This window comes from Myripristis murdjan, chromosome 1 (assembly GCF_902150065.1).
Source record: "Myripristis murdjan chromosome 1, fMyrMur1.1, whole genome shotgun sequence".
NCBI lineage: Eukaryota > Metazoa > Chordata > Actinopteri > Holocentriformes > Holocentridae > Myripristis > Myripristis murdjan.
Window position 1 is genome coordinate 3370548 of NC_043980.1, and position 13277 is coordinate 3383824.

The 13277-nt window shown below is 43.4% G+C and overlaps 1 protein-coding gene across 2 annotated transcripts in view; it reads left to right on the plus strand.

Annotated features, from left to right (window-relative positions):
* LOC115374050 (apoptosis-stimulating of p53 protein 2-like) overlaps window positions 1-10354 on the plus strand; it is a 54856-nt gene extending 44502 nt beyond the window's left edge. For both annotated transcript variants that reach the window (XM_030073162.1, XM_030073952.1), the window contains exons 13-18: window positions 1-754; window positions 1540-1677; window positions 2845-2978; window positions 3680-3846; window positions 7257-7456; window positions 9748-10354. The exon at window positions 1-754 is cut by the window's left edge and continues 31 nt beyond it. In XM_030073162.1, coding sequence (XP_029929022.1) covers window positions 1-754; window positions 1540-1677; window positions 2845-2978; window positions 3680-3846; window positions 7257-7456; window positions 9748-9789 — 1435 coding nt within the window. In that variant the 3' untranslated portion in view covers window positions 9790-10354. The remainder of the gene's footprint in view (window positions 755-1539; window positions 1678-2844; window positions 2979-3679; window positions 3847-7256; window positions 7457-9747) is intronic.
* Window positions 10355-13277: the final 2923 nt, after the last annotated feature.

Genomic DNA, 13277 nt, shown 5'->3' on the forward strand with positions numbered 1-13277 from the left:
GGGGCCGCAGCCCGTCGGCTCGGACAACGCCGCCGTGCATTGTGGGTCGTCGGCGTGCGACGGGAGCGAGGCGGACGGCGGTTGCCCGCCTAACGGCGAGGGAGCCACGCCGGAGTCGGCGGAGCGCGCCGCCCCCCGGCCGCTCAGCCCCACCAAGCTCCTCCCCTTCCTGTCCCACCCCCACCGCACCCCCAGCGACGTGGACCTGGAGGCGCTGCGGCGGCGGCTGCACCACGCGCCGCGGCCCCTGAAGAAGCGCAGCTCCATCACGGAGCCCGAGGGCCCGGCGGGTCCCAACATCCAGAAGCTGCTGTACCAGAAGACCACGCTGGCTGCCATGGAGACCATCCCCATGGAAACCGCGGCCACGGCGGCGACGCAAGCTCAGCCCGAGGCGACGGAGAACGGGAGCGGCGGCGCGGAGCGTCGCTCGGCCTCTGGAAACGGCGGCCCCGGCGTCGGCCTCAGCTTCGGCCGGCCCCTCGCCGACAGCCCCGATGACGACCTGACTCCGCCCCCTGTGCCGCCCCGCTCGCCCATCTCTGACCCCGCCTCCTGCCACGCCCTGCCGCCCCCTCTGGAGGAGGAGGATGGCGAGGCGTGCCCCTCCTCCTCACGCCCTCAGGAGCCCTTTTTGGACGAGTACCCCCCCTACCCGCCGCCCCCCTACCCCAGCTCCGTGGAGGCGGAGCAGCCGGATGACATCATCAGCCTGCAGCCGCCGGAGGTCACCGGGCAGGTCGCCCTGCCGCCGGTAAGCAGGACACACACACACACACACACACACACACACACACACACACACACACCCTGCACAAAAACATTTGACCATCTTTGACTTTATTACAGACTGAAAAATTAGAGTATTAAAGTAATTAATAAGTAAATAAATATAGAAATGAATCTGGATCACTAAACTAACCCAAAGTTAATTAATAATTAATAAATAAATCTGGAACTGAAAACAAAACTGTTTAAAAAAAAAAAAAAAAAAAAAAAAAAAGCCGTCAGAATAATTTCACTCTATTATTTTGGACTTTTGCAGAATTAAATTAATTCTATTAATTATATGAGGTTTTTTCATTAATGCTGACAGCACGTAAACTGTTATTTTATTCATACGTCCATCAGCCACTGGAGCCTCGTTCATACTGACAGTTTGTAAAATATCCTAATTAATTTTCCAGTGAATCCACCAAACCAATCAATCGGTTTCTGTCTGTTTATCAAACGGAGTCTCGCTCAGACTGACTCCGCCTTTACGAGGTTTGATGGGCTCTGGCTTTGGACGGCTTAAAGAGACTTCCAGTTTATTAAAACGTCCAGTTTTAATATGCCAACATTTGTCATAATTTATAACTTGTGACAGGCTTCATCAAAAAACAATCAAAAATCAGTGAAAATAGCCATTAGCTGCAGCCCTATTTATTATTTTCTTTATTTCAGGGTGTTTTCAGATTTACTTTTTGGATCACATATATTTATTTGTTTTCTTGTTTCTTTGTGTTTCTGATTCCCGTCTCCCGTCCGGCCTCACAGGGAAAGAGGACGAACCTCCGTAAGGCCGGCTCGGAGCGGATCGACCACGGCATGCGGGTCAAGTTCAACCCCCTGGCGCTGCTGCTGGACTCGTCTCTGGAGGGCGAGTACGACCTGGTGCAGAGGGTCATCTACGACGTGAGTCCCCAAAGAGGAGCGTCTCCCCGTTTAGGACAGTTTAGGACACAAAACGTTCTCTCTGATATGCAACCGTACCTTTCACAAACAACAAAAACAACTGTACATCTGAGTATTTAGTTAGTAGTGAAAAGAATATATGAATACAGTCGTCCCTCGCTATAACGCGGTTCACCTTTCACGGCCTCGCAGTTTCGCGGATTTTTTTTAGTGCAATTTGCATGCTTTTTTTTTTTTTTTTTTTTTTTAATACAGCGCATTGTGTTCTGCGTCCTGATTGGCTAAGGGAGAGCCCACGCATTGTGTTCTGTGTCCTGATTGGCTAAGGGACTGTAGACCATTGTCAATCAGTCTCAGAATGCGTTCATTCTATAATACTGGACTTATTTTTCTACGAAGGTTTGAACTTTGAGAGTTTAAACAAGAGAGAAAAGTGAGAAAATGTTAATGCCTGTCTGAGAAAAGTGTATAAAGTGTGTAGTGAGGGGTTTTACAGCCTTAAAACATCTAGAATAATTGTAAAAAAATAAAGCTGACTACTTCGCAGATTTCGCCTATTGCGGGTTATTTTTTAGAACGTAACCCCCGCGATAAACGAGGGACCACTGTACCGTATTTCACCAATTAATCGCCCGGCCACAAATAGCCACCTGGTTCTTATAAACGCCTCGGGTCTGCACCCATTTTGCGTATTAAACGCCCACCCGAATAACCGCCGGGGCGATTATTTGCATCATAATGAGGTAAACCCAAAATAAGGCTACTCACCCTATTTTTGCAGCAGTAAACAGTTAGCCGCACAATAACTGTGCCGCACTTCTGTTTTCTGTCAAAATAAGAGCGCTAGCTAACATTAGAAAAAAAGGGTGTACCGTAATATTAAATTGCCCGACTGTAAATATGTTGGATGGTAACTGTCATCACGATAATGGCCTGGTGCAGGTCTGTGCAAAAATAAATAAAGGCCTGCAGCGAATAGCCGCCTGGTTCTTTTAAACGCCCGGGGTCCAAGTTGATTTTGCACATTAAACGCCCGGGCGATTAATTGGGGAAATATGGTAATGTAAAGTGCAAAAAAAAAAAGTTTACATTTGTTTTTTTTGTAATGAAAATGGTCTAATCATCGCCGTCAGTAGCTCTGATGTCCGTCACGTGTTGGTGTTGCAGGTGGAGGATCCCAGCATGCCGAACGACGAGGGCATCACGGCGCTGCACAACGCCGTCTGCGCCGGCCACACCGAGATCGTCAAGTTCCTGGTTCAGTTTGGCGTCAACGTCAACGCCGCCGACAGCGACGGCTGGTGAGTCCGAGCCGCCGGGATCCCCTCGTTACCCGGTTCAGAAGTGAACTCGTTAATATTTAAAGTGTAAAATGGAATATTCAGAAGCAACTAATTAATATTGAAGTAGCCGATTAGTAATGAATATTTTATTCATCACTCGATGGGAAAGGTAATCAGTTGCAAAAAATGGAGGCATAAAAACCTCCCTCCATCCTCCTTTCTTCGCTCCTCACCTCCATCCCCTCCATTCATTTCAATCCTCTTCTTCTTTCTTTTTCTTTCCTCCTCTCCATCCTCCATCCAACCAGTTTAAAAAACAAATATAAACAAATGATTTTTGCAAGATACAGGGAAGAGGAGACATGAGGTTGTGTGTGTATGTACATATTGTGTATGTATATAAATACAGTATATATTTTTGTTTCATTTTTTATTTAATACATTTTGTGTTTTTTTGTACAGAAATTACAGATGAACAAATTATTTTCTGACAGATTATAATGAAATAGAGATTAGGGGGTAGGATTAAATAAGTTTTTACTTCTTCCTGCTCCTTTTCGATGCATTTTATTTTTATTTGGTTTTACTTTATTGTTTTGGACCTTTGTTTTCTTATTTACATTTATTTAGTATCAATTATTATTTTGTTTTGTTTGATTTTACTGCTGTTTTTATGCTCGAAATAAAGATCTCAATCAATCGCTCCTCCTCCTCTCCAGGACGCCCCTGCATTGCGCCGCCTCCTGTAACAACGTCCAGGTGTGTAAGTTCCTGGTGGAGTCGGGGGCAGCGGTGTTCGCCACCACCTACAGCGACATGCAGACGGCCGCCGACAAGTGTGAGGAGATGGAGGACGGCTACGCCCAGTGCTCCCAGTTCCTCTACGGTGAGACGAAAACACCACACACTGCACACCTGAGCTTTTTCAAAAATGGGTTATTTCGTTCAGTGCTGATTTTTCTGGACCCTGTGAGCAGTGTTGGGACCAATTACTCACAAAACTCATAAGTTACAATTACTAATTACTTCTGTAAAAAAGTAATTTTGATTACCACTCAATTACTACTGCAGAAGAGTAATTCAATTACTGGGGAAAGTAATTTTTATGATTACTTTTTTCTTTTCTTAAATCCTCTTATTAATGCACATATTTTTGCGTTGCTGTTGCAGTGTGGACATTGCTGTCAAATTTCATCTATCATTGTCAGTGTTGGGCACGTTACTTTGAAAAAGTAATTCATTATAGTTTAAAGTAGTGATGACAGCTTGTCCAGGTGGGGAATTGAACCCCCGGTCTTCTGTATGGCAGGAGGAGATACTATCCGCTCTGCCGTCGGGGAACATGTGTGCTTTTTGTAATTTGTGCTCAGTCATTCTCCATGCATGTTGATAAGTTACAAAAAACTGCAAAGTCCGACCGTTTGAAAATTGACACACCGCTTTTTCTCCACAAGATGCACATTTTTCGATTAGGATAATAAAATAATAATGATAATAAATATTAGTAGTAAGTAACGGCTAGTAACGGCGCATTTTATTGTCAGTAACGGTAACGGCGTTGTAACGGGGGAAACAGTAATTTCTTTGATTACTCGTGACTGATAAAAGGAACGCCGTTTCTTTGTAACGCCGTTACTCCCATCACTGCCTGTGAGACACTTTGCATCAGAGGATAAAACATAAAACCACAGAATGAGCGAGCTAGAGGAAGGGTTAGGGTTAGGGTTAGGGTCTTTGTGTTTAAAGGAGGAAGAGCATAAAGGGCTTTTTGAAGGGGTTCTTGAGATCTTTGACAGGGTTCCTTGGGTTCTTGAGGGGGTTCTTGAGGGGGTTCCACAGCTCCTTTACATGTCCAATCTTAGGGCATTAGCTGCAGGGGCTACGGTGCTAGGACTACCCCCTCGTAACACTTCGTCCTAACTGGAAGTGAACGAATGCCAACAAAGAATGAAACAGATCACTGCCATTATTATCAATGGTGGTACGTCTCCACAGAATCTTCATGTCTATGCTTCCTATTCATTGTCTATGTAAGCAGCCATGCAGTGCATTGAGGTGCAGAGTGTGGATACCTGACCCGAGCCTGTCAGGACTCGTCAGGACCTGACGGTTCTGGCCGGGTTCGGACAAAAATTTTGAAATAATGTTTGGGTTCAGGTTGGGTTCGGTCACGTCGGTGCAGTTTTAGTGAAAAATGATGGACCTACTCTCTGTTCCGGCCAACTTCCTGTATAGTGCTGAAGTTTTCATGATGATGCTGAAGGCAACACTTTGGCAGTTTCAGGCGGTAAATCTCGGGTCTGGCTCAGTTTCGGACACAAAAAAAAAGAATACCTGCCAGGTGGCTCCCGTCTTGGCTCGGGTTCAGACAACAAGAGATGGGTTATCACATCTCCTCATTTGCATAAAGTTGACATCTCGGCTACTTTATGCAAAATCGGGGTATCAGGTGCAGCTCACCGCCTCTGGAAACTCCCTGAGAAACTTTTAAACTAAACATCATGGATCTTCACAGGTGTTGCTAATGAGAAGGAGGCCAACAGTTTCTGACTGAGCTCGGTGTGCGATGGCTTTTTGTCTGACTACGTTTGAATTTTGATTTGCAACCGGTAGCGGCTCAAGTGTAGGACTATTAGTCACTATAACACCGTTACTGTTTAGAGCCGACATCGTTCATTTGCATGTGTTTTCCACGAAAACAATGACGAGCCGAGCATGAAAAAAAAACCAAAAGAAGCTTTGATGTATATAGGGGAGAGTGGGGTAAATAGTGCCAATTTTTACTTAAAGTGCCTTTAAAACGAGGGGATTACAGTAATGCCTCCAACTAAAATATGCACATATAGTTTAGGATGTTGTGCATCCCTGGGAACAATCACTTTGGATCTTATATAAACTGTTTGAGAAATATAGCTTTCGAAAAAAAAGTGGTTTTGTGGCACAACTTGCCCCCGGTGCGGGGTAAATTGTGCCATTAGAGAGAATACACTGGGGTAAATTGTGCCATTGATAATTGAAGTAAAACAGATCATTTTAATCTCACAAATGATAATGCTATATAAAAGCAAAACAAATTCAAAACAAAATTATTTATTTAACATTTATTTATTATTTTAACAAGATCACAGGCCACTTTTCTATAACGAGGCCTCGCGCCACATGAACACACACCCAGAACAAAATAAAAATTCAAAAATGAGCACCTGCAAATCATCTTCATCTGAATCTGAATAGTTTTAGTGATCAAAGGTAAGAAGACAATGTACAATAACAATAAAATACAATAAAATAATATATAGTATATAATCACAAGTTGTGCCACTGGCACAAATTACCCCAAGGCCCTTTGGCACAAATTACCCCAAGCCCACCATTTTGAAAAAAATGCATCCCCCAGCTGTTTTGAGCTAACATCATGCTAACTGTATAGACTCATGGTGTAGCTTACTAAAGTACTAAAACCTGTGTGAACTGTTTTCAAAGTTTTCTATAATTGTTCAAACACAGCAATCAAAAAACCTTGATCATAGAAATTTTACTTTGGAGGGCAAAAAAATGTTTTTTGAACTTAAATGTGCTTTCCTCTCAAGCCATGTGTCTCCCTTCTTTATAAGATGAGTGAAATGGATGCCTCTTCAAAAATATGTGGTCACATGACCAACTTCTTCTATGGTTTTCTAGATAACAGGGGTGGACCTACTTGCCCCTTGGCACAAATTACCCCACTCTCCCCTATTTAGTATATTTAGTCTCTATTGTATATACTTTTAATTTTAATTTAATTTTATGTTTTTTTATTGATGCTGCCGTAACGTGTGAATTTCCCAGTTTGGGATCAATAAAGTATACCTATCTATCTATCTATCTATCTAAAGAAATAACAAAATCTATGAATAACATTTGAAAATGAAATGAGATGCCGGTCTCCAGTCCAGGAAAGTGGGCCATCGCAAACGGCCTCTCTGCACGGCGACTTCACCCCCGGAGCCTGAGACTGAATGAAGCCATTTTTAATCACAGGCTTCGCTCTGTTATCCCCCCAGAGGGCGGAGAATTCAACAAGTCGATATAAAACCAACACTTTAATGAGATTTACTCGCTGGGACTCAATCTCATTAAACTGAAGTCCTTGACATGAAAATGTTTGAGGATCCTTTTCTAAGAATGAAGAGTCTGACCTTATTTCAACTCGGAGCTGAAATCTGCACTGCCGCAGAATGAGAGCCAGAACGCTGGTCGCAGGTTTGAGTCCACACTGTGATTTTACTGTCCCGCTGTGCCCCCCCCCCCTCTCAGGTGTTCAGGAGAAGATGGGCGTGATGAACCGCGGCGTGGTGTACGCGCTGTGGGACTACGAGGCGCAGGGCGATGACGAGCTGGCCTTCAGCGAGGGCGACTGCATGACGGTCCTGAGGCGGGAGGACGAGGTGGAGACGGAGTGGTGGTGGGCGCGCTGCGGCGACCGCGAGGGCTACATCCCCCGCAACCTGCTGGGGGTGAGACACGAGCAAGATGCATGACTCCATGTTCATTTCCATGACAGCAGCCCGGCTTTTTATCCAAACCGTGAAATACTTGAGCCCGGTTTGATGCCTGGTGCCGGCCCGTTACAGACGAGGCTGCGTGGGCGGGACACGGCGCCATAACTGAGCACATCACCACAGAAACAGTTAATAGTTAAAGGAATACTCCAGTGTTTATGGTAAAATCCCCTTTTCCTGACTTCCCCAGACTGAGACCAGATGTTGGACACCAGTTCCACTTCTGTAAATCCAATCCCAGCTGGCATTCAACCGACGTTCAACGTTGAAATATAATTTAAAACATGTCAGTTGTTGTTTCTACATTGAAACAATGTTGAAATAATATATAAAGCTAACAATTGCGGAAACGTTGACAACCTATCAATAAATCAATGTTGAAATTTACACAAGATCTGTATGTTGATTCAACCTATTGGCCTCTTCCACCCAGCTGGCATTTTAACATTTATTCAACACTGAATCAACATCATAACTCATGGGTGAATCAGTGCTGAATTTGGTTTTGATTTTGAAGAGCGAATCAACGTTGATATCGTGATGTTGTTTCAACATGAGTGAACTAATGTTGAAGGCCCAACAATGTCTTTCTCCAATCTCCAATGTCTTTCCTCCTGTCTTTCAATGTCTTTAAGACATCGAAACAACATCACGATATCAACGTTGCTTCGCTTTGCAAAATCAAAACCAAATTCAACATTGATTCACCCATGAGTTATGATGTTGATTCAGTGTTGAATAAATGTTAAAATGCCAGCTGGGAATGGTTCAGTTCCTATGAGTAACATTTCCTGTTAGCTTAGCATAAAGACTTGAAGTCTATAGGAGTCGTTAGCCTTGCTCCGTCAAAGTGAAAAAATAAACCTCACAGCAGCTCTGAAGCTGTCAGATTTACACAGAGGATCATGCGGATCTGAAATACATGTCTTGGATGTTTTTTCTACAAAACATGAGGTTGGTTTCAGGAGCAGTCAGATGGTGGCGCTGTGACCTCTGAACACATTCATCCCTCCGTTTGTCGCAGTGATCCACACACTGCCGAAGGAAGAGGAAGATCCGGCACTGATTATCTTCTCAGACCACTCGAGTTTGTTTTTTTTAAATTCCAAGACGTGATTTTCAGATCCACATGATCCTCTGTGTGACTCAGACTCAGCTTCAGAGCTGCTGGAAGGTTTATCTTTTCACTTTGACTGAGCCAGGCTAACGACTCCCATAGACTTCAAGTCTTTATGCTAAGCTAACAGGAAATGCTGCCCGTAGGAACTGAACCACTGGACGTCCAGAGGTGGAAATGGTGTCCAACATCTGGTCTCAGTCTGGGGAAGTCGGGAAAACAGTATATTGCTCAAAACATTGTAATATTCTTTCCACAGCAGTTAAACATGATACAGTAAAATGACCAGACAGGAAAGTAGAGTATCTTTACTGCAGTGTAGTACTGAGTGTAGTACAGTATAAGTACTTCATGTATTTAGCCGGGAAGTTAGTTTGCTTACAGAGTTAGTTTAGCTACTCGCTAGCTATCAGTGTTGACAGGACTGACCTTTGAACTGCAGGTTTGAGCTCTTATGAGTCTGCAAAGCAAAGTTATCAGTAACTGACTCAAATAATGACAATATGAAGAACCATACAGAAGATCATTCACTGCTAAATTAGTTATTTTGCCTCCATACTGTGTCCGTCCCAGCGTTAAGCAGCGATATGCAGCTTTGAGTTTTACTAAGCTGCAGTCACATCAGCTGACCTGTGCATCACTCCCGGCTCTGGGAGGAGAAATATTACCTCCAAATGTGAAGCGGTACGCCTGCCATTTGAGAGCCATTAGCTCCTAAGACATTTTTTCAGCGGGCAATCTGTGAAATGATGAACTGTGTTTCCGACTCACAGAGTTTCTATAATGAGCATCTCGCTACGAGACAGTGAACAGGAAACAGAGCTGATGTTAATAAGCTGATGGGAATAAGGCAGCATCACCTGCAGGGGCTGCTCTCCTGAAACCTCAACCAACATGGCAACCAAGACAGACCAGGAGAGAGTTTGTAAAAAAATGTTTGAGGAAGACAAATTTAAAATCATGCTATTTTAAAAAGTGTGTAGCTGAGTTTCCTGATGGCTCTTCTGCCTTAAAGCGGCTCTGAGAATCCCCCCGCTCTGTAGTTTCATGTAAAATGTGATTTAGATGGTGCTTGAACAGTTTTACTGATTTGATTCCAGCGTAGTGACACACTCCTGTCGTTCCACAGCTTTACCTGAGGATCAAGCCGCGGCAGAGGAGTTTGGCCTGACCAGCGGCGTCCCGCCTGCCGGCCCTCGCCGAGCGCCCGGGCGGACCAACCACCTGATCAGGAAATGTTGTTAAAAAAGAGAGAGAGAGAGGCGTATTTTCCTCGCGGTTTGAGGCGTCCTGGTGGTTTTTCAGCCAGACGACACGGCAGAGCGTCGGCCTGATTCAGCCTGGAAACACCACGACGCCGCCTCAAGGCTCGAGCCACAAACCTGCTGTTCTCAAGCACAGACGATCTCCAATCTCCTGGATTACACAAGCAGGACCTGGACGTGACATCAAGGCTTTAGTTTCATGTGTCTGTGTTCGTTTTACAAACAGATGATTCGTTTTGGAGTGAAACTTGAATTAATCCTCTGCACCACACGAAGACTCAACCTGTCTTCACATCAAGCAGCACAATCAGACCGAGTCCCTTCACTTCCTGCAGAGCTGAGTCAGAAATCAGAAATCTGATGTAATGTTGACTACAAGCCCTAACCCAGATCTGGAAATTCGGGTTCCAGCACTTTTTCTCTGAGGGGAAGATCCTTGTTTTCTTGTCCCTGTCGCAGTCTGGGATTTGAGATGGCGTTTAAAACTTTTACCCACATGTTTCTCCCTCAAGTGGGAGTGGACCTACTAAATTCTGCTGCCACTTCCCAACCCAAATCTTTATTTTTCTCACACCGCTGCACGTTAAATACGTCGCTGCTGGTTCTGTGAGCGGCTTTGTCTGATAAATGTCCAGCTGAAATCGTTCTAGCTGCTGCTGAGCCATGAAAAAAACAGCCACCACATCCATTTCTGTCCCGTCTGTCCTCTTTGTTAAAGGACGACACCGAGAGCATTAAGTGGAGAATCACTACAACTCAGCACCGAGATAATGTTAAGGTTATAAAAAATGTGCAACATCTTTTTTTTTTTTTTGTTAATATAAATATATAAAGCTCAAAGAGACCGGCACACTCAGCAAAAAAATTGTTAATGTCTTATTTATTTTTCATCATGATGTACATGGAATGCCATATCATGTACATAAAATAAAAATAATGAGATAAACATATTTTTGCTGAGTGCGGGTCATACTGGACTTCAGTCTCTTTGCTGTGACTGAATTAAGTTAAAATTTTGTTTGTCAGCAGGTGAGCACATCAGTCATAAAGCATATTTTTTCTACATATACACACACCAGTGTCTAAACGTGATCGATTACTTTGAAAGAATCAGGAAAACCACATTCATTTCTCCTCTAGAGATTTGTTTTTACATCCATGTGACTGCGTGTTGCTCGTATTATTTTTAAAACCAAAGCCCAGGTAAACGAGGAGGTGCTGAAATCTGGTTGGCTGTGAAAATGTGTTGAATGACGCCATTCTCCTCGCTCAGCTCTGTAGGAAGTGAAAGGACGTGACGTGTCGATCGTGTTGCTGACGGCGTGAACGCCTGGTCTGCTGCAGAAAGCACACAATCATCTGCAAAGAGGATTTGATTAGAGCTCAGTCTCATTGTGTTTCTGAGGTGAAGGAAGCCTCTCGCCCAACGTTTTTTTTTTTAAAATGACTCCAGTTTAAGGCGATTACTGATGCCTTTGAGCACAAACACTACCGCGGATTTGTTACCGACACATCAGGCTTTTTTCTACTTCCCGTCGCTGCCGGCTTCACTGCGTCCTGCCGAGAAACTGATGATGAATGTAGACAAAAACCAATCCGAGCCGACGGGCTTGTTCACGCCTGCGTTCAGCAAAGAAGAAAAGATTCTGTCGTAACTCGGCGGTCCAGATCTGACCTTCTCGAGGCCGAGAGGGAAAACAGTTTGAACAGCTGTGAGAAACATCTGGACCGCAGCGAGCTGTCCGGATGCTGCAGAAGAGCTGAAGATCTGAATGTACATGTAGATATTTTTGTTTGTTCCTGGTTGCTGCATAAAACAAGATTTAGTAAGCCTGCGTCAAAGGGTAGCAGCATTTAATTTATTTTAGAGGAATGGTTAATCTGTTATGAAAAAAAAAATAAATACTGTATTTCACTTCCCCTCGAGCTGTTCTGTAGGACAGCGGTGCTGCCACCTCAGTGCTGGGTACTGTCTCCGACCGGATCTTTCTGGATGTTGAAAACAGGGAAAGTACAGTTATGAACGGTAATTTGAGCAAAAATTAAGGAGGCGTGTGGGCATTTGTTTTGGAAAGTGACTCTTGTAAAGCCTTAAACTGTTGAGTTGATTAAAGGCTATTTTATAAAGGTTTTAATAAAGGTTATTTTTATGAATATTAGAAGGCGGTTAGCATTTGGAGCTTCCAGCAGTCGGATAGCAGCACCACCGTTCTCTAGCACAGCTGCAGGGGCGTGAAATAATACCAGGTTTTTCCAAAAACTGGGTGAATTATCCCTTTAACCTTGCTGGAGGACCAGGTTAATGGCACGAGCACAGCGGATATGTTGCTAATGATCATTGATCTGTGATGTTCCAGTCGATCGGGTCATCGTGTGTCAAAGCTCCACCCACCTGGTGCTCCAGACAGGTTAAAATGAGCGCTCCTCTGGACCCTGTGCAGGTGTGTTTGTTTGTTAAGGAGCCGCCGGTGTTGCCGTCTGTGTTTGAGTTTGATGTTTCCGGTGCAGATTAACGAAGCCAACACCTCGACCGTGAATGTCGACCGAACTGAGACCAAGAGTTTCACTTCAGAATGAGGCGACGGCTGCTGTGAGAGCGCCACCTACCTGCACCACCCAGAACTTCATTTACTTTGTTTTTTTAAAGGATGGTAGAGAAATGTGTGACAGTGAAAAAAACACTACAAAGCAGGGGGAAGAAGGGGTAATATTCTGAGAAAGACTTACTGAATTATCAAGAAAATTAAATTTACATGAAAAAACTCAACTATTCTTCGAGGAAAAAAAAAATCACAAATTTCTTGAGAAAAAAAATAAATTGTGAGATTATTTAGTCACAAATTTGCTAGACAAAAACTCAGAAATTCTGAGATTAAAGTCATCTATTTATGAGAAAAAAATTCTGAGGAAAAAAAAACTTAAAAATGGTGAGATTATGAAGATTATGAATTTTATGATTTTATTTTATTTTATTTTTTTGCCAAGGAACCAAAAGATGCCATGTGGTTTCTTGACCAAAAAAAAAAAAAATCCAACTATTTTTCTTAGTGTTTTTCTTGTGAATTTGTGACTTTATAATCTCAGAATTTCTGGGGTTTTTTTCTCATAAATTTGTGAGTTTTTTTTTCGTAAATTTGCTTTAATCTCGAAGAATAATCATGTATTTTTCCTGTAAATTTATAACTTTAATTTAAAAAATTTGAGTTATTTTAGTAATTTTAGTTATTTATTTATTCATTTTTTTCCCTCAGAATACTACCCCTCATAAAATTGAGGTCCTTGGTTGACTAAAGAGAGAAAACTTTTCCAACTGGAGGCTGTAGATTTGGGAGATATTGAAAGGTGGAGTTCAGGTGTTAACTTTTCCACAGCAGACACACGACATTTTGCAGTG